The sequence below is a fragment of the Chenopodium album genome, chromosome 3, assembly GCF_948465745.1.
Source record: "Chenopodium album chromosome 3, dcCheAlbu1.1, whole genome shotgun sequence".
NCBI classification, from domain to species: Eukaryota; Viridiplantae; Streptophyta; class Magnoliopsida; order Caryophyllales; family Amaranthaceae; genus Chenopodium; species Chenopodium album.
The window spans coordinates 21,590,563-21,616,701 of NC_137836.1; the positions used below are offsets into that span (position 1 = coordinate 21,590,563).

General features: G+C 38.3%; 2 protein-coding genes, 1 long non-coding RNA gene and 1 other non-coding gene across 4 annotated transcripts; 1 reads left to right on the forward strand and 3 right to left on the reverse strand.

The window, feature by feature from the left end:
- Window positions 1-5,832: 5,832 nt before the first annotated feature.
- LOC145624927 (uncharacterized) lies at window positions 5,833-6,300 on the reverse strand. The gene has a single exon (XM_081678013.1). The coding sequence runs from the start codon at window positions 6,298-6,300 to the stop codon at window positions 5,833-5,835; it is 468 nt and encodes a 155-aa protein (XP_081534139.1).
- A 6,641-nt stretch (window positions 6,301-12,941) lies between these two features.
- LOC145612575 (uncharacterized) lies at window positions 12,942-15,965 on the reverse strand. Its single transcript, XR_014106647.1, has 3 exons — window positions 15,667-15,965; window positions 13,868-14,017; window positions 12,942-13,259 (listed from the first exon to the last, which is right to left on the reverse strand). It is a non-coding gene; the product is annotated as an uncharacterized LOC145612575 (long non-coding RNA).
- A 5,831-nt stretch (window positions 15,966-21,796) lies between these two features.
- Window positions 21,797-23,028, reverse strand: LOC145624928 (uncharacterized). Its single transcript, XM_081678014.1, has 2 exons — window positions 22,554-23,028; window positions 21,797-21,894 (listed from the first exon to the last, which is right to left on the reverse strand). Exons 1-2 carry the CDS (start codon window positions 23,026-23,028, stop codon window positions 21,797-21,799), a joined length of 573 nt encoding a protein of 190 aa, XP_081534140.1.
- Window positions 23,029-24,361: 1,333 nt separating this feature from the next.
- Window positions 24,362-24,467, forward strand: LOC145625686 (small nucleolar RNA R71). Its single transcript, XR_014110595.1, has one exon. It is a non-coding gene; the product is annotated as a small nucleolar RNA R71 (small nucleolar RNA).
- Window positions 24,468-26,139: the final 1,672 nt, after the last annotated feature.

A 26,139-nucleotide genomic window follows, 5' to 3' on the forward strand; every position in this document is an offset into this window, starting at 1 on the left:
CTGAAAAAGTGTTTCACAACATTTGAGGCGAGTTGCCGAATGCTTAAGTGGGACTTGGAGTTGAGAGGTTTTGATATACTGTTCGAGCCTAGGAAAGCAATCAAGGGGCAGGCCTTTGCTGATTTTCTAGATGAAATTACATGGCCGGACTAGCTGCTGGCAGGGGATAAAATTTGGAAGGTTTTGTGGATGGAACTGCTACAACAACTAGATTGTGGTGCTGGTATTATTTTTTAGTCTCTTGAGGGAGATAAGTTTGAATATGCGATGAGATTTTAGTTTCAAGCCTCAATTAATGAGGCTGAATATGAAGCCCTTATGGCCGGCCATAGAATGTGTAAGGCGGTCGGGGCAACAAAAATTGATGTAAGTTCGGATTCCCAACTTATAGTCAATTAGATTAATGGTGACTATGAGGCCAGGAAGCCGACCATGACGAAATATCTTCAGATGGTGAAAGATGAGGCCAATGATCTAGAGCATTTGACCCTATAACAAGTTCTTCGTTTGGATAACATCAAGAGGAAAAATATTATCACTCGCTATGGTGTGCCACTATCAATGGTGTTCGACAATGGACCCCAATTTGAATCACGTCAACTTAAAAGTTGGCTAAGTGACAGGGCATCACTCATTATTTTGCCTCGATCGGACGCCCACAATTTAACGGCCAATTTGAGGCTTACAACAAGATGATCTCCAACGATATCAAGCGCAAGCTTGAGAAAGCTAGCGACATTTGGGCAGATGTGTTGGTGAACATGTTATGGTCTATTCAAACAACATCCAATAGTTCAACAGGAGAGACCCCATTCTATCTAGTCTACAACGCTGAAGTCGTACTCCTAATTGAGATAGACAAAGCTACTCTTCAGGTAATGCTATATGATGACTCGGCGAATTGGGAGGCCATGAAGACGGCCCTGGAATTTCTTCCAGAAGCCAGGGGCAATGCGACACTTAGACATGAAATCTATCGTCTCAAAATGACGAGGGCATACAATCGCAGGGTGTCTAAGAAGCCGCTAAAGATGGGGGATTTTGTTCTAAAAAATATTAAAGCGGTTGGCCAAGCTAATGAAGATGGAAAGTTAACTCCTTACTAGGAAGGGTCATACCGAATAAGAGAAGAAGTGCGGGATGGTACATACCATCTCAAAGCCTTAGATGGACTACCTATTCCTCGTACTTGGAATACGGACAATCTCAGAAAGTATTATATTTAAATCAAGTACTTAGGCAGAAAGTTATATATACAACTAGGTTTAAATGACCGAGGCTTGTAATAAAAGCCGTACGACCCTCTAACAATGTAATTTTGATAAAATTAATGAAACGTCGAACATTGTTATCTATATTTTTCCATTTATTTACGATTACTTAAGAAGAAATGTCGAATAAAAGTAATAATGATACTTTTTGCAACGTAGTAGCTCGGCCCTTAAGACGGTGCTACATTGTGGCCGAGTAGGTGTATAGCAAGGGAATTCCATAGCTACACAACTCGGCCACAATGACTATAAAGTCAACCAGCCTTTCCGACCTCAGCATTGTTGGACGATTGAGCATTAGGAAGCCACAAAAATTGCCCAAGGTATTTTCACCAAAATGAAGGCAAGGGCATGCCTAGGCGTACAAGCCCAGCCAATATTAAGAAATTTCTTAATTAAGATATTATTTGAAATTTCTTGAGTTGCGTCCGAGCGATAGTGTCAAAGGACAAATCAAACAAAGCCAATAAAGCGGCCATATATGATGTAGATTCGGAATTTACCTAGTCCAAGGGAAATCATTATTATGATTTGATTAACTTATTAGTCGTCATACCCTTTGAGGTATAAAACCTACTAAGTTAATCAAACAACTTGGAATATGGACTACGCAAATGCCAAAAAAAGGGGCATACCTCTTGTACTCGCACGTATAAGCATATATAAAGCATAAAAATTGCTAAAAAATGATAAGTATAGAGAAACAAAAGTTGCATCATTTAAAACCAAGCCGCTCAAAACAAGGTGGCGAATTAAAATTATTGACCGCTCAAATAGGCGGCCGAATGTGAAATTGTTTGAAAAAGTGAAATGAAAACAAGAAAAACCCAAGTACTAAAAGCTTTAAAAAATTTCGTTGGAGAACCTGAGCTCTTCACTCAGCCGGCTCATCACCTTTGGCAAGCTCGTCCAAGGCCGATTCCTTCTCGGCCGCAGCATCAATGGGCTCCTCCTTGGCTGCCTCCCCTTCGCTAGTATGCTTTAGCCGAAGCATCCTTCGGCTCCCCCTTGGCTGCATCTCTTCATTAGTTTCCTCGGCCTCGACCTCCTCATCATCATCGTATTCCTCATCTTTAGAGTCAGGCGAAGTAACTTTAAGCTCTGGAATAGGTTGACCGACCTTCTCCGTTTCCTCCTTGTGGTAGACGTTCACCAAGCGCTTAGTGAAGTGCTCCTGATGATAGGCAGTCGTGCCTTTTTTTCTCATCAACTCGAAGGCCTTGAAGAAATGACTCTTGAGTCTTTCCTCGACCCTGTACTCAATTGCACTATGCGGACGATGAGCCTTCACTTTCTTAGACAAGTCAGCCACAAACTTGTTCAGCTCGTCCACTTAGACCTTGAGGGATGTCACCTCATCTTGGGTGGATTTGAGGGCCCTCTAGAATGAGGATAGTTCGACTTTCAGTTTCTCGGAGGCCTCAAAGCCCTCATTCCATTGAGAGGCATTAAAGACTGCCTCACCCGCTCCACCTTGAGCGCCTGCCTTGCCAGATCCTCTCTATCAAAGGCCTTCCCCATCTTAACGATGTCCACTACTAAAATTCGGCCGTTTTGCGACCGCTTTTCTACGACCGTCATGAAAACAGTCGCAAAATATGATATTTGCAACCGATTTTTACAAAGTCGCAATATTGCTACCGTTTTTAAAGCGGTGGAATATTTGCGACCGTTTTTGAGTTATGAAATGGTCGCAAAGGTATTTAAATATATTTTAAAAATAAAATACATGTGAAAGATAATTCAAAATTAAATTAATTTTGTTGCGACCGTTAATAGGGGTAGCAAAATGCGCGCTAATAATGGGCGCAAAAGTACTTTTTTTTTATTTTAAAAAAAGGGTATAAAAGAGGTCCACTCCTAACCCTAATCAGTTGATAGCCGCTTACTCTTTCTTTCCTCTCTCTCTTCTCACGCCTCTCTCATCTTCTCCTCTTCTCCTCTTCTCCTCTCTCCTCTTCTCTCTCCTCTTTTCCTTTTGATGGTCCGTTTCCTCTTCTCCTTCTTCTCTTCCTCTTCTCCCCGATCTCTTTCCTCTTCTCCTTCTTCTTATTTTTATGTCTTCATGCTTCATTAATCGGCGTTTGCATCATCATTTCCTCCATTTTTGTTCTCTTTTTCTACATTATTTTTTCTTTATTTTCGATTTTGAATTTTTTCAGCAAACAATTTGGGTGTTCAGATTTTCGTTAACAACTGAATAATTATGGTGTTTATGGTCAAATTCGACCATAAAAATTCTAGATTTTGGACTTTTTATAGTCGAATTTGACCATATAAACCCAAAGAGGAATAAAATTGGGAAAGGTATATGGTTTTAATTCATATTTTGGTCGAATTTCCATGATTTTTTTTTGGTAAGTAAGTTGTATTAATACCAAAAATCTGTACAAAATGTAAAAAAAAATACAGAAGCCTAAAATAGGCCACCCAAACTACGCTAGAGCAAAAGCCCTAACAAACACCTATGACCCTGAAAATCCCCAACCACCTTCCAGGAAGGGTGCTGGAAAAAATAAGAACCTCTTATGGGAACAACTATCCCTGGTACCTTCTAGGAAGGGCTCGGGGAAGCTGAACCCAGGCATACAAGCTAACAGCCTTAAACAGGCATAAAAAAAACACAAGGCCTAACAAACCAGGCTAATTCAAAGCTACACTAAGGCCCTCAAGCCAAGCTCTATTATCTATATTAAGTTTCTTCCCCCCCCCCCCCTTATAGTGAGTATTCTATACTTTACATCAGTTTTAATTTGCTGTACAGTGTTAGGAATATTCATGATTTTCTTCTCCCAAAAAGCCAAATTCCTAACTCTCCAAATCTGGTATATCACAACTTGAATACAGGCATGAATCATAGCTCTTTTAAAACTAGAATTTAGTTTGTTGCAAACCCACACTACTCTATCAATCTACAGCTGTCTAGGACCAAACCCAATCCAATCTCTGATATGCTGCTAAATTTTATTACTGTATTGACAAGCAAAGAACAGGTGCTCGTGTGATTTAAATGTATCATCACACAAAAGACATCTATTATCATCACTGTTCCTTAGAACACATAATCTGTCTCTAGTCTTCAATCTATATTTAATAGCTAGCCAACCTATAAACTGATGCTTAGGTTGAGCTAACCTTTCCCATATCATCTTGTCCCATCTGCAATTTTGTTTATCATCCAGTAAAGCTTCATACTTCTTGCCAATCTTTTATTTACCCTGTCCAAAGGAGACAGGAGAAATCACACTCTTCAATCTATTCTTTGCCTCACAAAATTGTTTCCAGCACCAGCTGTAGCTAGCATTAGGTTCATAATCTTCCCAGTTCTTGATCTTTAGATAGACAACATTTACCCAACGAACCCATAGATTCTCCTAATGCTGAGCAATAGCCCAAACATGCTTCCCCATAGCAGCAATATTCCAGATTTCAGCATTTATGATGCCTAAACCTCCTTTCTTCTTTTTACAGCATATATTCCTCTAAGCTATATTTCCTGGCTTGTTACTTAAATCCCCATGCCAGAGAAAACTTCTACAAATAACATTAATCTTCTCTAAGAGACCTTTAGGTAGGACCATAATTTGAGCCCAATAAAAGTGAATGCTAATCAAAACAAATTTACCAGAGTGAGTCAAGCAGCAAAAGAAAGGTTTCTAGAGCTCCGAAATTTGATTCTTGCACACATTTTATCAAGCAATTGATCATATTAAGCTGCAGATATTTTCTTAAAGCAAATAGAAACCCCCAAATATCTAAAAGGAAGACTGCCTTTAACAAATCCTGTCATGTTAAAAATTTCTTGAATCTTCTGATTATCCATGCCTGAGCAATAAACAGAAGTTTTTTCAAAGATTGCTTTTAACCCTGTAGCTCTTGAGAAAGCCTCAAAACCCCTAATCGTCAATTTAACAGATTGAACTTCCACCTTACAGCACAAAATGAGGTCATCAGCAAAACATAAATGAGTTAGACCAACTGTTCTGCATCTTGGGTGGAACTTGAAACCTTCAAGACCACTCACAACTTTCAAGATACTCAACAAATACTCAATGCAAAGAATAAAGAGGAAGGGAGAGAGAGGATCTCCCTGCCTGAAACCTTTTTTAAAGTTAAAGAACCCATGGAGTGATCCATTAATCATGATAGAGAACTTAGGAGTTTTAGTGCAAATCATGACAAGATCAATGAACTTCCTGGGAAAGAGAAGAGCTTCAAGCATTTCCTCAATAAAATCCCATTCAACTGTATCGTAGGCTTTTTTTAAATCTACTTTAATCAAACATCCAGCTGCAGCACTAATTCTTCCATATTGCCTAACAAAATCTTGGCAAACCATGATGTTATGCACAATGTATCTACTATGCACAAAAGCACTCTAATTTTCAGCAATAATTTTAGGGAGTAAACCTCTCAATCTATCACATAGCATTTTAGAACTGCATTTATAAATGACATTGCAGCAAGAGATTGGTCTGTATTCTTTCACACTACCAGGACACTTATTTTTGGGCACCAGAGTGATAGAGGTATTGTTTATTTCCTTAAGAATCTTCTGGTTCTAAAGAAATTCAAGAACAGCCTCACTAATATCTTTTCCTGTTGTCTCCCAGGAATCTTTGAAAAAAGAGCTCCTAAATCCATCTGGACCAGGGGCTTTATTGCCATCATTACAGAACATAGCTTCTTTAACTTCTTTCTCAATGAAAGGAGCAATAAGAATGTCTTGCATTTCCTGTGATAAGACTAGACCTTTCCTAACCACAACATTATTAACTTTTGATCTATGTATATCATTTGTACGCAGGAGATGCTGGTAATAATCTAGGAAAGCATCAAGGACATCTTGAGGGTTGTCCACCCAGTTTCCATGCATATCATGAAGAGCATAGACTCTATTCTGAAACTGTATCTTTTTTAAAGCTCTGTCAAATTCAGCAGTGTTTTGATCACCATTAATAATCCACATATCTTTCACTTTTTTTCTTAAAAAGGAAAGATACATGTCCTGAGCTCTTACAAAATCCATCCTCGTTTTATTCGTATGACATTGCTCGTAATGAGTCAAAGTAAAAGTTGAACAATGGGCACGTACAAGACACAGAGTAGCGCAGAGGTGCTGAGCTCAACTTTTGAACTTGTGCGTGGAAGGCGCGCGCAACTTTGACAGTTGCTCGTGCAACCTCGTAGGTTCGACAATTTTTCAATTTTTTATTTTGTTTATTTTTTAGTATTTTTTTTTCGAACCATAATTTTTGCAATATTTTTTTTTTAATTATATCTCTAGGTAACAGGTTGGAATTAGTTAGATTAGACACGAAGCACATATTCATGTCGTCACATAAGCACATAAAAGGAACCATCAAAGCATACAATGCCATTCTAAAGTGAAGGCTTGGGTGTCCAAAAAACCATATCTTAAGGGACGATGCACGAATCAATCACTCAACGTGTTGATCCATGACATAGCCCTCCCAACATTTTGTTGGCGATATGGGTGGGAAGATTGTTATTGATTTTTGGGATAGAAGCCTAGTGTTGGTAACCCCTAGTCAATGAGTCAATCCCAAATGGTTAAAGTGTGCTATGATTATGCATGATGCAATGTTGCTTGTTTGGCTTTTACTTTTGTAAAAAAGGACGATATTATGCGTTCAAGTCTCGATCTCTAACTACAAATTATGCAAGTTAGTTCTCGTTACAACCCATAGGTAACCTAGTGTTGGAAACCTTGAACCATAACTAAGAACTAATATTATAACCTCTAAGTCCCAGTGGAGTCGCCACTGTAAGGAGGGTACGATGTTCCTATCATAGGGGATCTTTCTCCTTAGATTCCCATGGCCCTTTAAAATCCAAGGACTTTACACTTGTTAGAGTGTATTAGGATTTTATTTTCTAGCTGTTTGGGGGACCTTGAATTAGAAATGATCATCTCATCACGCTTTTTTGTAAGAAAAAAGTAGTAGTCGCCAATGAGTTTTAGGAAAACTCATAAAAATTGATCATGCCTTCCTCCCCAGTAGAGTTTAAGGGGTAATTAGCAGGAATAGTAAGTTTACTCATGCCCAAATTGGTCTACGTGTACTAGTAATGAGTTCGGGAGCAAGGGTACTAAAATAACATTCCTTTTAGGGAGGAATCGCTATTCTAGCCCTACTTACGGCCTCTACTAGCTCTTCCTTTTTCACAATTTCATCACCAAACAATATATCCAACGCGGCTCCTAAAAAACAAAGTTAGTTGATTTTATTTATATGCGTCAATCATGTACGAATTACATTGCAAAAGTCGTTATTTTTATTTAATCAATATTCGTGAAAATAACAAAATAAACATTATTCGCCTTGACTTAAGTGATAAAACAACAATTAGTTATCAAATTCTAGTCTTGATTAACAAAATAATACTATGTGAATTAATTAATTAAAATTTTGTTTAAAGTGATCAAACAAAACTATTTATTAAATTAAAATTGTTTAAACAATAAAAGAAAAATTATTTATCCAAGTGCTTAGGAAACTAACCGTTCTTCTTTTATGTTAAATCTCCGTTTAATGCGTTTATGGACTTTCTTTCTTCTTCGTACCTCTAAGGAATTCAATGTATTTGGGAAGAGAGAAGAAAAAGTAGTATGAGAGTAAGAGAAGTTGAGAGATTAGGGTTTTGAGAATGCTAGGATCAAAATTCTTATTTTTCGATCCTCCATCGAGTTGAACGAAGACCCCCTATTTATAGGCATAGGGATCTAGGTTTAGAGTTTAAGAGTCGCGTCGTCAGGTGGGGCGCGCAAATCTCTTACTCACGCTTGGTTCCGCGCGCATAACAATGAGTCGCGCGTGCCAGGCGCGCGCAACTTACTGAGTTGCGCTGGGTTGCGGTTTGCCTTTTACGAAAATGCGTTTTCAAAAACTTCCATAACTTTTGATTGCGAAGTCAGATTTAGGCGTGTGAGATATAATTGGAAATCTCTAAATGTCTAATTTCTAATTCCGTTTGAGTTAGGTTTAAATCTTTTATGGATCAAAAGATATGACCGTAGGAGTGCAAGGGTGTCGGTTTTAGGGGCCGATTTAGTGTTTTTATCATAATTTCTTCGTTTTAGCTCGGAATTGGGCTTATAATATACCGTTGAAATGCTCTTTAAAAGGGCTATCCATCTTTATAGGTAATTCACAGAAATATGATGGTTGGTTGATATGTTTGGCTCGGATTTCAACAATTTAAGATCCGTTGGACCCAATCATTGCATTTGACGCATTTGGGTATGTTGTTAATCAAGTTAAAACATGTATGAGCACGTTTTAGGCCTAATTAGTAATAGGAGAAGACTCTAAGATTACTTGGTCTCAAATATGAGTTTTAACTTACTTCATATTGAATTTGTTAGTCGATAAACACATCAACTTTGATCTAGCATGAAGAACGGGTTTTTGTAACATCATTGCACTTCCTTTCGATCGAGATAAGAGGCAAAAAGTAGGTGTCTATAGATGGTGGCCGACAGGAAGGGAAACTTGGCTGGGAATTTTTTTTTACATATAATAAATTATTATTTAATGAAATAATGGGCCCCACTTAGCGAAACCCTAACAGATTTTGTTAAGTGATATTAATAACTATAATTTTGGGACTTAGTTGTTGATAGAGTAAAATAAAAAATGAAACAGTTAGAAAATTTCAACTAAGGTTCTTTAACTAGTAACAAATGTCAAATTTTCCTTTATTTCTTCAGTTTAGGGTAAAAATTACCCAAAAAAGTGGACCGATCCCTTAGTGACATGTGGCCTATTCAATGGGAAACACGTGTTACTTAAGGATGATGACATAAATGTAAGCCCTAAAAAGAGCACCTGAAAAAGGGAGAAAAGGACCTCCTTAAGCCAGGAGGCCCAAATCCCTAGAAAGCCGCAAAATAACGCCCTCTAAGGATACATGTTTATGCCTTATTGCGCCGTCAATCAAAAAACGTCATTCTAGTGTAATAACCCTAAAAAGAACAAATCCCCACCCTATAAATACCCCAATCATTTATGATGAGAGAGGTGGATTGTGACATAACATTCAATAGAGCATTACAAAAAACTCCAACTTCTCTCTAATTTCTCTCTCTAGCTTTTCCAATTTCAGGTTACTTACTTAACCATCGGAGGCAAATATTCTGACAACGAAATATTCGTGTTTTGCAGGTGTTTGATCCTTCTATCTAAAGAACGCGACCAGTGTCCCAGGGGAGATAACAAAAATACCCTAAACATTTGGCGCCGTCGGTGGGGATTCTCGTCTATTATGGCAATAAATGGTTAGACATCTAATACAGGTCCTGGTCCTTGTGAGGACGGACATGTAGAAGATATAGTTGCAACAATCAATTTTAGTGATCCTATGAGCGCTTCATTTCATGAGGCCGAGGATCCTCCGATGACTGCTGGTTCACTTATGCAGACCTTGAGGAATCTTCGAAGGGAGCTTGAGGGTAAGATAACTTCTTCTTCTAGGCCACAACCCAAAAGAGGAGGAAAGGGCACTCAAAATAACCAATGCCGAAGATGCTAGGAATACCCCTTTCTGACGACATGGAAGATCACCTAGGGTGCTGTTAACGAACATGTCCAAGCTTATTTAGAAAACAAAGTCGACTGGGGGGGAATATCAGACAACCTCAAATGGAAGAGCTTGAGTCGTCTCGACACTTTAAAGACGCGAGGTAATATATCCAGCACAAGCAACGGGAATGAGCATCCTACTCGGACACTGCCTTTATTCCCACAATATTGGATGATTTCTCAAACCCCTCTCTTTCCAAACATACCAGCTCAGCCAGCATAATCCTTCTAAACTACAACTCCTATTATAGTCGTTCAATCGTTTCATTATCAGAACCCCCTAAATTTCAATGCAATCATGCCGCCTAACCCCACTGTCTTCGGACAGTTGGGGCATTACGGCCAGCCGTTCGACCAGGCTATGTACCTGGCCGGACCGGCGGCGCAACCACAACCCATTGATTGACAAATGCGTCTGTTAAATCTTAGCGACAAGCTGCCTCCGCCTAAATCGAACCATCTAATTTTTTTCGTTCACCAAAGCAAAACAACCGGCCAAGAAGGATGAAAAAAAGCAACCTTCTCATCAAGACTCAGCCGGGAAGAAAAAAGAAAAAAACAAGCGAAAGGAATTCTGGGTGGCCGAAAGCCAGAAAACAAAATCAAAGAAGGCCAAGACGTACTTTAGACACCCATTTGTGTCTCCCCAAAACCAAACCCAATGATGAATACCTTGCACGTCATTTGATTATCGAACAAAGCGAAAGTGTGAAAAGTCTAGTGATGAGGATGTTTTTATTAAAATATCTCTTCTTTCTGTTTTTGAAAATATTTCTTTTCTTACCTTATTTATGAAAAACGTGCATTAGACAAGGGTCGGAACTAGGTCGTTGAAACTAACCCCTACCCTAGGCCAAAGAAAATTTGAAATCTCTCAACATACCCTTACACAAGTATAATGGTAAGTTGAGGGTCGAACCTCTAAGTAACGGAGGGCGATTATCTATTGCCTAAGTCAAGCTACTCCGAAATGGTAGGGTGTAGGTATGTAAACTAGGACAAGGATGACTAACCAACGAATTAAAATCAAGTATGTAAAACACTAGGGCTAGGATCCACATGTAATCGTAACAGATTTAACTAATTGGGAGGTCAAAGTGACTAAGTCAAACAATGTGAGGGAAGACCAATCATGCAACCAAAAGAGCGTATCAAGCTATTTTCCTAGAGGTCTAACTAGGGTCAACTACGATAAACTCTAGCTAGGAACGTCAAAAGACACCTCAATCGTTAAATGCAAGCCACAAATCAATCGTCCGTATCAATGTGAACTTATAATGCAATCTAGTGCAAAAATCAAAGTTTGCTTCTCTTTAATTAATCACACACATGCACATGATCATCAACCAATTTAATCACATAGTCAACTCCATCAATTTTCCCCAATTAGCATTATTCCATTACTCATACATGCTTCACCATTACCCTAGCAAGCAATCTACTCACTAGCCATTGAAATTAAGATCAAAACAACACTAAGCAACAAATTCATCATGATCGAATCAAACAAGCTAAAATCAAACACAAATCAATCAAACTTCAATCAAACTTCAATCAAACTAGAACAATCAACAAAACAAATGAAATCAAACTAAAGATCAAACTATAGATTGAATTAAAGAAAAGGAATCCTTACAAACTTGATCAAAAATCAAAGGAAATGAAGAAATCTTCAATCATCAACAATACACCATGAATTTCTCTCTCCAAAAACCTAGAGGTTCTCTCTCTAAAATCTCTCTAATTATCCTTTAATTCTGATCTATTTCTATTCTCTAATCTCCCTCCTCCTCAAAAATAGAAGGAAAAACTATATAAAGGAAATATACAAAACAAGAGTTAGTTAGATCGTCCCAAATGAAACCCCGGAAGGTGCGATCGCAACAAGGGGGAAGCGCGGCCGCGAGAAAATGGGTACAGAATAGGGACCCAGGCAGGCGCGCCCGCGCCCGCACCCGCACTAGTCGCGCCCGCACCCTCACTAGGCGCGCCCACGCCATCTAGGTGCGCGCCCACGCCACCTAGGTGCGCGGCCGCACCACCCTCATGCGCGCCCGCACCTGGAAACAGGTGAGTAATCCTCTTCTTCATCCTAGCTCATCCTCGTGCGCTTGTCTTGGTGATGATTATGAACACTAAGGTAGGAAGTCTTGAAATGGCCATTTTGGTGGGCTCATCCACCGCATGCATGCACCGATCTCATGAACTTGCTCCTTGCATTCCTTCAAACTTGAGCTCTAAATGACAAGCAAGAGGCATCCTATGTGATGGGAAATATGAGAGGAAGGCTCGGGAATCCTCGGAACACGATCATAACCTGAAAATACACGAAAACAAGAAAATGAAAGGGAAAAAGACCAACTAAACAAAGAGATGCACAAAGAAAGAAAATTAACTAAGGAAAGCACAAACTAAAAAATAAAGAACAAAACTAAGGAAAACTAAAGAAAAGAGCTATGAAATAGCATGAAATTCATCCTAAAAGAAGCCAAATGAGTGCCATAAATGACACTCATCAAATCCCTCAAGCTAAAATTTTGCTCTTCCTCGAGCAAAACAAAGCAAGAAAGAAAAAGGATGAAAGACTTATTCAAAAAGAAAAAGAAAGACTCAAGATGAGAATATACACTAAAACTCACTGTCGTAGGAATCACGGTTATTTTTAGCTACAACAAGCCATTTTAAACTCCTAGATCGCCCTAGAGGACGAGTAATGCTCTCGTAAGGGTATCCTAAGAGCTTACCCATAACTCTTCCCCAACATCAAAGAGGCAAAACCATAAAAAGAAAAGAAAAAGGGAAAAGGGAAACACTAGTGGAAAAATAGCTATCTGTAACGGGCAAAAATAGCCTATCCGTAACGGGCAACGGGCGTTACGTATGCTGCCGTTACGGATAGGCTATTTTATTCGTAACGGGCAGTTCCGTTATTCGTAACGGGTAGTTTGACCGCCCGTTACGAATACAATTGAACCCAAATTAAAAAAAAAATGCAGCAGGTGATACCTGCTAGTCTGCTATCCTGATAATCTGCTATGAAGCCAAGTTTTAATTCTATTATCAATAATAATAATAAATGTAAAATTGAATTAATTATAAAATCAAAGGTACAACTTTCACAAATGTCCAAATTGACTTTACAACAACTCTCAACATGAGTCAAAAGCTACTAAATAAATAATACTCTGTAATACAACATGAAAATTTAAACAAGTTTTATATTCCATATAGTAGACTAAGAACTTGAAAAATCTTGTAGAATTGTATACTGTCTTGATGAAGCTTAAAATTTGTACAGCCATCTTTTAGGAATTGGTCAATGAGGTAGCCATGGGCTCCATGGATCTCCACTCCATCAAAACCTGATAACGCAGTTTATTCACTACAAATAAATAACCTATTAAGACATAAAATTGAAGCATTCTCCTCATATAACAAACTAAATCAGCAACAACCCATATTACATTCAGAGCAAAACAATGAACACTTCTTCTATAGTCAGAAAATACAAAACATTTTGTGTGTAGGCAACCCCCGCTTGCCCTACATCAATTTCAGAAAATCAAGCGAACCCTAGAACACAACCACCAGAGTTTTCAAACAGGTAGCAATGATGCAGCAAATAGGAGCAAGAAAGACAGTTTTCAGCAAGATCCTACAACGAAATTCAAAAGAGCGAGCCCTACCATAAAATTTAGAGGTTACACATTTGGGTTGGTACTTAAAATTACTTAAAACAAACCTGGCATGGCAAACCCATAGTCATGAAAATTAATAGTTCATGCCCAATTGAGGTTATTAATCCCGGAAAATAAAAGATGGCACCAAATCTAACAAGAAATGTCCAAGGAAATAGACATGGTAAACATAAACTCACTCACTTAACTGAGGTTATGGGAGAAAAGGAGTATATAAAAGAACACACAATATGACCACACAAGACAAGATATGGCATAACATCGATCCATGAATAAGAGTACGGATATATACCTTTTCCTTTATCAAAGCAAAGTAGATATTCGGATCCAGCTTCAATTGCTTGGTTCCTGATCTAGTTCTTAGCCCAAAAGTTACATGACTAATGCTCTCACCATGGTCAGCATTTACACTCTCAGTTTCTTCAAGGGAGAGCTTACTCACCTAAAATGTAAGTAGGTGATTGTGTAAGAATCTCAAGAAACTTTCAACAATAAAATCCAGTTTATATTCACAAATTCCAAAAAAAAGAAAGACACATATTGAGAGGTTGAAGAGCTTACAACAGGGAACACTAAATGACGCAATAAACTAGTAAAATCCATCCCAATAAAATCAACTTAAATATTATCTAATTTCTTACTCCATTATCTAAAATTAAATCTTCAAACTGACAGTTAAACAATTTTTCATATTCTATTCACATAAGACACCTTAACATATCTTATTGTTGAATTTCCTTGAAAAAATTCTGATTGTTCTTCAATACTACATTTATTTTAATTATAAGAAAAAAAAAAGTAACATCATTATTAACACCAGCAACAGCCAATGATGGCTTGAATCAGAATTTCTGAGAATAGATCAGAAAAAAAAAAAAAGAAGAACAATATAATCACTAATAGAGAGTATAACAAAGCGCTGAATCATTATTCTTCGGATTTTGAGAATAGATCATAGCTAAGAGACCTTAACCATGCTAGCATATAATGTTCTGTAAAATAAATTAGTTTAAAATTCAATAAAACCAGTTCAGATTCAACAAAATCTTATCAAATATAAACAAAATCTGCTCACCTAATTCTAAGGTATGAATGAAGACTCTTGTCTATAATTTAATCACGGGAGAAGACTCCTCTTTTTATTCAGTTTTTGACTGCTTATTTAATTCCACAAACTTTACAAGAGAAATTAAAATTATAAAAAAAAGGGAAATCGAAAAGAGCAAAAATCAAGGGGAAAAGCGAGAGAATTGAGCGCATCGGAGGAGGATGGTTCTACAGTTTGTTCAGTCTTCCACTTTACCTTTCATCTTCCATTATTATCCCAACACATTATTCATCAAAATATTTCAAGAGACACCATGAAAACGCAGCAAAAAATCGAGATATAATAAAAATATGTAGCTGGCATACACCCGAAATCAAATAACAATCAATCACGAGTAAACAAATAAACCTTAAAGAATTAATTCCTTTTACACAGTTTGAATTAACAATACTAGCTAAAACCCCAGAAAAACATTTAATCCCTTCCACCCAAAAACATCAAAATTAGCTTCAACTCAGCAAATCTGGGTAAATCAAACTCCAAAAACCTCGAAAAATCACGAGTCATATCATAAGCCATGAATTTAAATCACAAAAATCATCAAAACAATACCAGTTTAAAACTTTAGCTTAGAAACAAAGATCTGTAGTATATAATTTGCGGTGCTGCAGGTATTTGAAAAAGGCATAATTTTTATGGAAAAAAAATTAAATTAAAATCTAAAAGCAGAAAAACCCTTGTTTCGAAAACATAATTTCAGGATAAATTATCAAATTAGGCTCGAAAAAACACATAAATTTAGGCATGTTTGATTCAATTATCAAATTACACTCGGAAAATCACATAATTTAAGGCATATTTGATACAATTATCAAATTCGGGTCATAATTTTGTTTTCTAACAACATAATCGCTGGTTATGATCTTTCATAATCTTACTAATTTGAACCATTCACTTATTCAAACCTTAAACAATTAAATTAAATCAAAGATAAACCCTAGATTGTGAAATTGATAAGATTAGAAAAAGAAACTTTAACTTACTTCAGAAGCTGCTTCAATGGAGAACGTCAAGTGCGCTTCAATGGAACGCTTCAATTGCTTGGACCGACGAAATTCAATTTGATTTTATTTCTTTTACGAAGAGGAAAGCTGGGTTGACTAAGCTAGACCTAGCGAGTTGGAGAATGGAGAAGCCTTAGAGCAAAATCAATAAACCCTCCGATCTAAAAATCATCAAAACCCCCAATTTCACCATTTTTTCTCTCTCCTCGTCCCATATCGCCATTTTTCTCGCCTTGTTTCATAACCAATTGAATGGGGAAGATTGATGGAGGAGAGGAGAGAGAGTGACTGAGTGTGAAATGAGAGAAAAGAGGTGAATAACGGCTAGGTAAACCCTAATAAAAAGCCAAAGACAAGTAATGGGCTCCTTTCATCATTTGGGCCACGCTCAAGCAGTTGTATCGGGCTCAATATGCCCGTTACTTGTAATATAATATCCGTAACGGGCAAATGATGACGGTTACAACTAAATAAGTATTCGTAACGGGCACTATTTTGCCCGTTACGAATAACTAAGTATTCGTAACAGACACTATTTTGCCCGTTACGAATAACTAAGTATTCGTAACGGACACTATTTTGCCCGTTACGAATAACTAAGTATTCGTAACGGACACTATTTTGCCCGTTACGAATATATTCAATGTAACGGGCATAGCTTTGCCCGTTACAAATAGCCTGTTACGAATGAGATTTTTTCCACTAGTGAAAACAAAACCTTTGCGAAATGGACTTACAAAGAGACTACATTACAAATGAATGAAAATCTTTCTCAGGCAATCAAGGTATGCATGTTCCAAGATATCCACACTATTTTGCCCGTTACGAATATATTTAATGTAACGGGCATAGCTTTGCCCGTTACAAATAGCCTGTTACGAATGAGATTTTTTCCACTAGTGAAAACAAAACCTTTGCGAAATGGACTTACAAAGAGACTACATTGCAAATGAATGAAAATCTTTCTCAGGTAATCAAGGTATGCACGTTCCAAGATATCCACGGTTGATTGAAACATAAGGTATGCTAAGCATAGGAACTAGACGTCATAATCCACGTTCATCCCAAACGATCCTACCGCGTTCTCCCCACTAGTCTCAAATCTCCCCTTACTGAGCATCCCAATGATTCCTCAAAGGAACCGGAAGAAGAGATTTATTTAGGCTACTCGACAATCTTGACTATGCATCCCCTTTCCTTAGGCAATGACCCATGATTCCCTCCCTCGAATAGTGACTCAACATCTAGGTCGAAAGGGCTTTTCCAAAGGTTGTAACGTAAGGCATAAAGGGTGAAGGTAGGCTAAAATTTAAAATTTGGCGGTTTTCCTAAATAGTGAAGCAAAATGGTGATTAATCCTCAACATCACGATCAAGAAATCACTAAACAAACGCAACTACACCCCCAAGCTTATTCAAAGCTATACTCACAAGAATATGTACAAAAAGCGTAAACGCTTCTCCCCCAAGCTTAAATGAAGCATTTTCCTCAATGCTTAGAAGGAGAAAAGAATACATCAAAATATTTTTGAAGTTTTTACTTTTTCAATTTTCAAATTTTTTTTTTTGTTTTGTTTTGTGTGCTATGCTTTTTACTTGCCTCTTTCCAACTTCGGATGGCTTTTTCAATTTTGCACTTATTTGTCCAAGACTTTTATAATTAAGGACGACTTTTACTCATACTCATTTGCCATTATTCACAAAGAAGATATAACACAAACATGCATCAAGGGAACCACATATCCCAACTTTTCACCACAAACACCATCAAGAATGATCAATTGCTTCACAAAAAAAAAACAAGAAAAGAAAGAAAATGAAACAAAAGGCCAAAGATCTAAAGATGTGGCTGGAAAAGAAGGTAATAGGCTCAAATGGTTGCAAGAAGGCAAATGTAAACCCAAAAACAAAGATAAAACAAACTATCCTAAAAATGAAAAATACCACCCCGAAAAGATGCCTTTGTCATCCCTAGATAGCTCGGTCTCGGGTTGAAGAATCATAAATTAAATCAAGCTTTATAGATAAGGTTCGCAATAGTCAAGGATCCACGCCGCTCATACAAAATAGTTTGAAGTCTTGTAAAACAATGAACCTCACATTGATGTAGCAAAAACTCACTAGTGGTGTCAAATCGACTATAGGGAGCAACTACCAAGCATGCCACAAACAAGTAGAATCCGGCTTCATGATCCTCCTAGTTCAAACCAACTACCTTAGCATACACCTATCATAGAGTCAACCAAGCATACTCTAAAACCGCACATACCTTTACTACCTAAGAAGAAATTCATTCAAAAGACAAAGTCCAGTCCAATTCATAAGGAAAACAAAAAGGGGTGAAAAACAAGCCTCAAAAGAATACCACATACCAAGACAAGAACAAAGTAAAAATAAGGGAAAAGAAAAATAAAAGGAAAAGGAAAGAAAAGGAAAGCCATAGATAAAGGAAGAATAGGAAAAATTGAGAAAGGAACTAGAAAGCAAGTTAAACACATATATCCCAATCGACATACAAGTGATCGAATGACAACATCGTCAACGATCCCAAACACATGACGTGTAAACAAGCAATCATCCTCGAACCGTTCAACTTCCCCTAAGCTAAACCTAATCTATGCATCCAAAGAAAATAAAGAGAAAAATTAGAAAGGTCTCACCGAGCTATCCATGCATAGCATAATAAACAAAGGCGATAGAAAGAACCACCTTCGTTGCACTCCAAAATCGTAAGCATCATCAAAAAGCCATGTGAGAATAAGAAAAGCAAAAGAAGCTATAAACAAAGAAAAAGGTTAGTAACTTCAAAATAAAAGAAAAAGATACTACAAAGTAAAACTAAACGAAGCTAACAAAAACACTAATCAACTAAGCAAAACTAAGCTAACAAAGACCAAAAACGGAAAGTAAAGAAAGACTAAGTAAACAACTAAACAACTAACTAACTAAAAGACACTAGACTACAAGATTTGGATTCAAAGGGATTTGGATTCAAGGGTTTTGGATATAAGGGAGCAAGAATCAATCAACACCATCACAAGGAAAACATCAAAACAACAATGGCAAAACAAGCTCATGGGACTAGCAACAAGCATCAACAAGACTAGAGACCAAAAAATGAAAACCATCATGCAAGAGGCAAATAAAATACTAGGTAAGCAACAACAACAAATATTGGCAACCGAGATACAAATGAAGTTCCCCCAAGCTAAACATGAATACATCTCAACATCCCAACAATACAAATCAAGCACACAAAACATAAGGGATGGAGGTAAAAGGCACAAAACTGAGGGAACTAAAACTAATCATTACCACCACCACTTGGCCCGGCCTCATTGGAATCATTATTGCCCATGTAGTCATCGAAGGTTGGGGGTGAGTAAGGATCCTAACCTCCGGTGAATCCCTCGGGCCAACCATAATGCCCCTTGAAGTTATCTTGCTGCCAAGGGGCAAGAGGTGTGAATTACTCGGGCAAGGTAAGCTCAAATGGATGGTTAGGGTGCACATAGGGGTAATTAGGGTCACCCCTATAGTCACACCCTCCAAGAGCACGATAATCATAGTTACCACGCTCGTCCGGGTAAGAACGAGGCTCGGTACCGGGCACTAAAGGCCCTTGCCAATAAGGATGCCCATGCGAAGGTATAGGACCTTGCTGGGGCGAAAAGTAAGGATAGTTAACCGGGGGAGTGAGGTTCCCTAGGTTAACCTCCGCATCATAGAGTTATTGTTGTTGAATGAACATACCTTGTTGCATATCGGAAATACCTAGCATTTGGGAGTAGAGGGCCTCAAAATCTTGGTCATACATGCCCTCCAAGCGAATTTGCAACCCACTCATTTGGTTGCTTAGGGCCTCCAAGTCGGAGCTAGCAAATTGAGGTTGTTGCACTTGCCCTTGTTGTTGTTGTTGTTGTTGTTGTTGTTGTTGTTGTTGTTGTTGTTATTGTTGTTATTGTTCTTCCTCTTCTTCTTCTTCTTCTTCCTCATCGGAGTCAAAGTAGGGGTGACGGAAGCTCTTGGGGACATGCCACACATTAGGGGTGTCCATCCGGCGGAGAGATATCAAAGATGGGTTGGGAAGGTAGCACAATTGCTTGTTATCCCGAAGCCACTCATAATGCCCCTCCTCATAATGCTTGGAGATGAATTGAATTTGCCCCAATTGTTTCATATCAAGGTATAGGGAGGCAGCATCTCCAACCGGCTTGCTATATGGCAAATGATGATCGAGGTGGAGGTTGGTCAAGAGCCTAGTGACCATTCCCCCACAAGGAATCTCCCCGGTGTCCCGGTCTTGCAAAGCTACACAGTAAGTGGCAAAGATGTACCCCAAGTTCAACCGGCCACGATATTCTCCTTTAGTGGCCAACTATAAAATTTTGAGCCCTAATTTTCTCATCTTGCCCAACTCTTTCTTGGGGAGAACCGAGTACCCCAAAAGACGGTGAACAACCCGAAGACAAGGTTGGTACACGGAGCTAATCTTGGCCTGTTTGGTGACAAACTCACCACCTCCGGAGATATCATCCTACCAAGAATCCTGATCATACTCCAAAAAAATATAAGGCTCTAGATCCAAGATATCACCATGAGGATCAAAATCTAGAGCAGCATTGAATTGCTCTAAGGAATAGTCGAAAAAGTTGTTGAAAATCTGGAAACGAACCCTATATTGACCTTCTACGGGAACTATCTCAACCGTAGCAAAAACTCGAGAGTGGGATCAACATAGGTGCGGTAGCTATGGGAGATGAATTTGCCCATCTAAAGGTTAATCAACAACTCCCTTACATCCTCATAAATCCCCAACGCGGACATGTCGGGTTTGAAGTAGTGCCTTGTGGGCTTGAGGAAACGGTTTTCCTTTAATTGATGGTATCTGTTCCTTTTATTTTTTATCGTGGATTTTTCTTTTGGGTGGTGCAGTAGGTTTGCGTGTTTGGGAGGTGGATGTGCTTGGGGTAGGTTCATCAATGGAGGTGTTTGTTTTGCGTTTCTTGACAAGGTTTTTGAGGACTTTCGACATGATGAACTCCAAGTGTAAGATCACAAAAACCAATCACAAAATTTTCCAACAACAATCCGCAAAATTCACCAACCAAGAACTTAAAATTCCACCAATCACAATTCCAATCCAAATTTCCAAACAACACCAAACAACCAACAATTTCTTCCCACACAATCAAAATCACAAGAAGAACCAACTAATACCACAATATCACCTTACTACCTAAACTACCAATATTCAAATTCCAAATTTCTCAACAAAATTGCTCACAAATGCTACAAAATTAACAAACAACACAATGTGAGTTGAAATCAAACAACAAACAAATCAATTAATCATCCAAAAACCAATATCAATCATCAAAATCATAAAAAATTATACTACTACTATTCATGCTCATGAACAAATCAAAACTTGCAAATATATACATAATTAAGCAATTAAAAGCTAGAGAAGATGATTATACCATATATGAAGCAAAATTGAACCACTTTTAGCCACCAATTCCCATCAAATTGAAAAGCCCCAAATTATACCCAAGTATGGAGGAGAGAGATTAGAGGTTTAATTTGGTGAAAGTAGTATGAATTGATGATTTGGATGAAAATGTAGAAGTTATTAGTAAATTTGAAGTGAAAAATTGAGTGATTTGTGTTGAAATTTGATGAGAATGAGAGGGTAGTGGTGCGGTTTCAAGGGTTTGAGGTTGATGGGGGTCAAATGTAGAAGGAGGAAATAAGGGGAAATGAAAGAAAGAAGGAAGAAAGGGAAGATAATGGGGGCACGGCTACGTGCGCGCCCGCACCAGCCAGGTGCGCAGCCGTACCAACCACGTGTGCGCCCGCACCTGTGCCTAGCTCGATTCTTCTTCTTCTTTTTTTATTTTTGGTGCGTTCATCGGTGGGTTTATCGATCAAGATCAACATTTGGGCTCTTGAACCCACTGAAAGTGGCAGATTCAAATCAAGACTTTAGTGGGTTCGAAATCCCAAAATAATGGTAGCACCACATGAACCCACAAAGTGCACAATTCCTTCAACTTTAAAGCACAAAATTCCTTATCTTACCTCACTAAAATTCTTACCCTTTTACCTCAAATTCCGATGATATCGAATATGATCACATCAAAAACCGCAAACACCTTCTCATTCCTAATGCTTACTTGATGAAATCCAATCCCAAAAATGCAACCTACAAATCCAAACAAGTAGAAAAGTGAAAGAAAAGAAACTAAAAGAAGGAAAAATAAGAAAAAATCAAAAATAAAAAAGAAAAGTTAGAATTCTCCGGGTTGCCTCCCGGGAAGCGCTTGCTTATGGTCCTAAGCTCAACCCTTCCTCTAAATCATGGAGGGTCAAAGAACACCACCTTCTTCAAGGTAGCGGAAAGAGCAAATTCCTTTTCAATTCTAGCAACCTCTTGTTGTTGCTTGATGAAACTTCCTTCAAAGACTTTTCAATTGCAAATTTTTCTTTCCGTAACTTCTTTCTCTCTCTCTTCTTCTTAGAATCACGAGCTTTTTTCTTTGGCTTGTAGTTCATGGTAGATGGTTCCTCACCATCCATACTCATGGAAACATCCCCTTCATCTTGAGGATAGAGCTCAAACCAATGAGGAATTTCGACTTCCTCCTCGTCCATAAGCTTGGGAATCATCAATTTCTCTTTATTAACCTTCTTGCCATCAAAACTTAAAAAAAGCATCATCACAATTCTCAAGAACATCATTAGCTGAAGAATCAATCATGCGCACATTATCAATAGAGCGATGGGAATTAGCACACATAATTCCTTGCACAAGAGACAAAGACTCATGCATTGGTTTCAACTCAAAACTTTACTCTTTCTTACCAACTCTCAAGGTAATACGACCTCCTTTCACATCTTCCGCAATCTTAAGCACAATGAAATCAACGGGAATAGCGAACCCTCCTATCTTAAGAGGAACATCCTCAACTCTCCCCTTTGGAATCATAATAGTCCGATCGACCAATTGAAGGGTTATGTTAGATGGGAGGAGCTCACCTAGATTGAGTTTCTTGAAAATTGAATAAGGCATGACGCTCACACTAGCTCCAAGATCACAAAAAGCATTATCAAACATTTTCCCTTTGATCTCACATGTTAAAGAGAAAATACCCGGATCCTCCATCTTCTTGGGCAACTCATTATGAATGAAAGCACTATAACAATTCCCAACTTCAACCAAATCAACCTCATTACACTTTCTCTTCCCACTCAAAATCTCCTTAAGGAACTTAGAGTACCTAGGCAATTGGGTAATTGCATCGGTGAAGGGGATAGAAAGGTGAACTTCCTTGAGCATAGCAAGAAACTTTCCAAATTGCTCATCTATTTTGTGCCTCAAGAATTTTTGTCAGTATGGAAGGTCGGGTCTCCACACTTCCTCATGCTCTTTCTCACTTCTCCTCTTTTTCTCTTGCAACTCCTCATAACTCACACTCTAAGACGCAACCTTCTCAACTTCCTCTCTTGGGTCACTCCTCTCCTCATCCTCCTCAATGGACCATAAAACTTCCTCATTAAGAACTCTCCCACTCCTAGTGGTGATAGAATACACGGGTTTCTTAGGTTTCACTCCTTGAGAAGGCAAAGAGGATGGACTAGCATAATCCTTTTGAGTGTTGGCTAGTGGGGTTATTTGTGTCTCGAGCATTTTGTTATGAGTCATCATCTCATTAATTTTCTTGTCACTCACCGCCATATAGGTGTTTATGATCTTGGTTTGGTTATCAATCATTTCTTCCAAATTTGTCTTAAATGATGATGGTTGGGAATAAGAATTTTCACCATTGGCTTGAGGCTTTGAAGCAAAACCGGGTGCGGGTCCCCTTTGGTTGTTATTTTGAAAACTTCTCCGATTTTAGTTATTGTTCCAATTGCCTCGGCCTTGGCTATTGCCACCGTTATGGTAATGGTTACCAAAGCCTTGAGATTGACTTTGGTTTCCATACCCATGTCTTGGGTTTTGATTACTATAACCTTGGTTGTTATAGTTACCTCGGAAACCTTGGTTTCCTTGGTTCCTATAGCCTCCATTGTTGTAGTTATCGAAACCACCTTGGGGGTGAGAATTCCTATTGCCAAAATTCTTAGGTCCATCAAACCTTTAACCACCATTAGCATTAGACACAAAGTTCACATGTTCACATTCATTAGTTTCAACATCATCACATCCATCAACAAAAGTTTGAGAACACATGGAAGATTCATGATCATAAGATCCACAAGAATCATAAAATAGACAACCACATGGCATGTTATTGGAAGTAAAAGGAGAAGAGTTAGAAAGTGTACCTCTCCATTTGGATTGGGAGGGAATACTCAATGAATTCCTAGAAACACTCTCAAGCCTTGCTTTAATCGATGTCATTCCCTTCCCTATATTTGAAATTTGGGAGGACAAGTTGTTAATCGCGTTGAGATGATCCACCAAATAAACCGTCGAGCAACTCTTGCTCGTAGACTTTCTCGCTCCTTCTTGCCAATCTCTATAGTATCTCACCACATCCTCAATTATGTCGACTACCTCTTCTTCCGTCCTATTCATTATAGGACCTCCGGCTCCTCCATAAAGGCATGACTTGCCTTGGGTACTCAAGCCTCCGGAGAAAATTTGTATCACTTAATAGGTAGGAATTCCATGATGTGGGCACTCTCTTTGGTACTCCTTGTACCTCTCCCATGCTTCATAGATATTCTCATTAGGCCTTTGTTTGAATCCTTTGATCAAGGCTCTAGCCTCCGCCGTCTTCTTTTGTGGGTAAAAGCGAGACAAGAAAGCCTTTGTGACTTCATCCCATGTCCTAAGGGAATTTGGCTTAACCTCCTTATCCAACCACTCTAAGGCACGACCGATAAGAGAAAAGGGAAACAACTTTAGCCGAATGAACTCTTGAGAAATATCATTCACCTTGACAGTATTACAATACTTCTCAAATTCATTTAGGTGATTCAACGGGCTCTCACTCTTGGCTCCACGCAATTGCCTCCGTTCTATCAAAGTAATCATGGCCGGTCTTATTTCAATATCGTTCGCCGGTGTTGTAGGTGGAGCAATGCCGCTATCAAACCTATAAGCATCGGGAATACCCAACTCCTTCAAAGCTAATTTTGGATTCTCTCCCATGCCTTGCTCTTCTTCTTCCTCAAACTCTTCTTCACTTGAGGAACTTAGGCTCAAAGATCGGTTGGCTATCCTTCTTCGTGAAAGGGTTCTTTCAATTTCCGGATCCAAAGGAACTAAGGACCTATCACGAGTTCTACTATGCATGCAAAAACTCAAAAGAAATTGTTAGTAACGCGGCTACAAGTGTAGCCGAAAAGAAAGAAGAAAAATCTTTTTCTATTTTTTAATAAGATGGAATAGACTCAACAACAATACACAATAACAACATCGCTCCCCAGCAACAGCGCCATTTTGACAAGGGTCGAAACTAGGTCGTTGAAACTAACCCCTACCCTAGGCCAAAAAAATTTGTAATATCTCAACACACCCTTACACAAGTATATTGGTAAGTTAAGGGTCGAACCACTAAGGAACGGAGGGCAATTATCTATTGCCTAAGTCAAGCTACTCTGAAATGGTAGGGCGTAGGTATGTAAACTAAGACAAGGATGACTAAACAACGACTTGAAATCAAGTATGTAAAACACTAGGGCTAGGATCCACATGTAATCATAACGGATTCAACTAATTTGAAGGTCCAGGTGACTAAGTCAAACAATGTAAGGGAAGACCAATCATGCAACCAAAAGAGTGTATCAAGCTATTTTCCTGGAGGTCTAACTAGCATCAACTACGATAAACTCTAGCTAGGAACGTCACAAGACACCTCAATCGTTAAATGCAAGCCACAAATAAATGGTCCGTATCAATGTGAACTTACAATGCAATCTAGTGTAAGAATCAAAGTTAGCTACTCTTTAATTAATCACACACATGCTCATGATCATCAACCAATTTAATCACATAGTAAACTCCATCAATTTTCCCCAATTAGCATTAATCCATTACTTATGCATGCTTCACCATTACCCTAGAAAACAATCTACTCACTAGCCATTGAAATTAAGATAAAAACAACACTAAGCAACAAATTCATCATGATCAAATCAAACAAGCTAAAATCAAACACAAATCAATCAAATTAGAATAATCAACAAAAAAAATGAAATAAAACTAAAGATCAAACTATAGATTGAATTATAGAAAAGGAATCCTTACAAACTTGATCAAAAATCAAAGAAAATGAAGAAATCTTCAATCATCAACAATACACCATGAATTTCTCTCTCTAAAAACCTAGAGTTTCTCTCTCTAAAATCTCTCTAATTGTCCTCTAATTCTGATCTAATTCTATTCTTTAATCTCCCTCCTCCCCAAAAATAGAAGGAAATACTATATAAAGGAAAG

Excerpts from the sequence above, each read along its gene's own strand:
- LOC145624927 (XM_081678013.1), bottom strand. The coding sequence starts at position 6,300 with ATGGATTTTGTAAGAGCTCAGGACATGTATCTTTCCTTTTTAAGAAAA.
- LOC145624928 (XM_081678014.1), bottom strand. The coding sequence starts at position 23,028 with ATGCTCAAGGAAGTTCACCTTTCTATCCCCTTCACCGATGCAATTACC. Across the intron at positions 21,895-22,553 it reads TCGTATTACCTTGAGAGTTG|GTTGCATTTTTGGGATTGGA; the intron begins GTAAGAAAGAGT and ends TTGGATTTGTAG.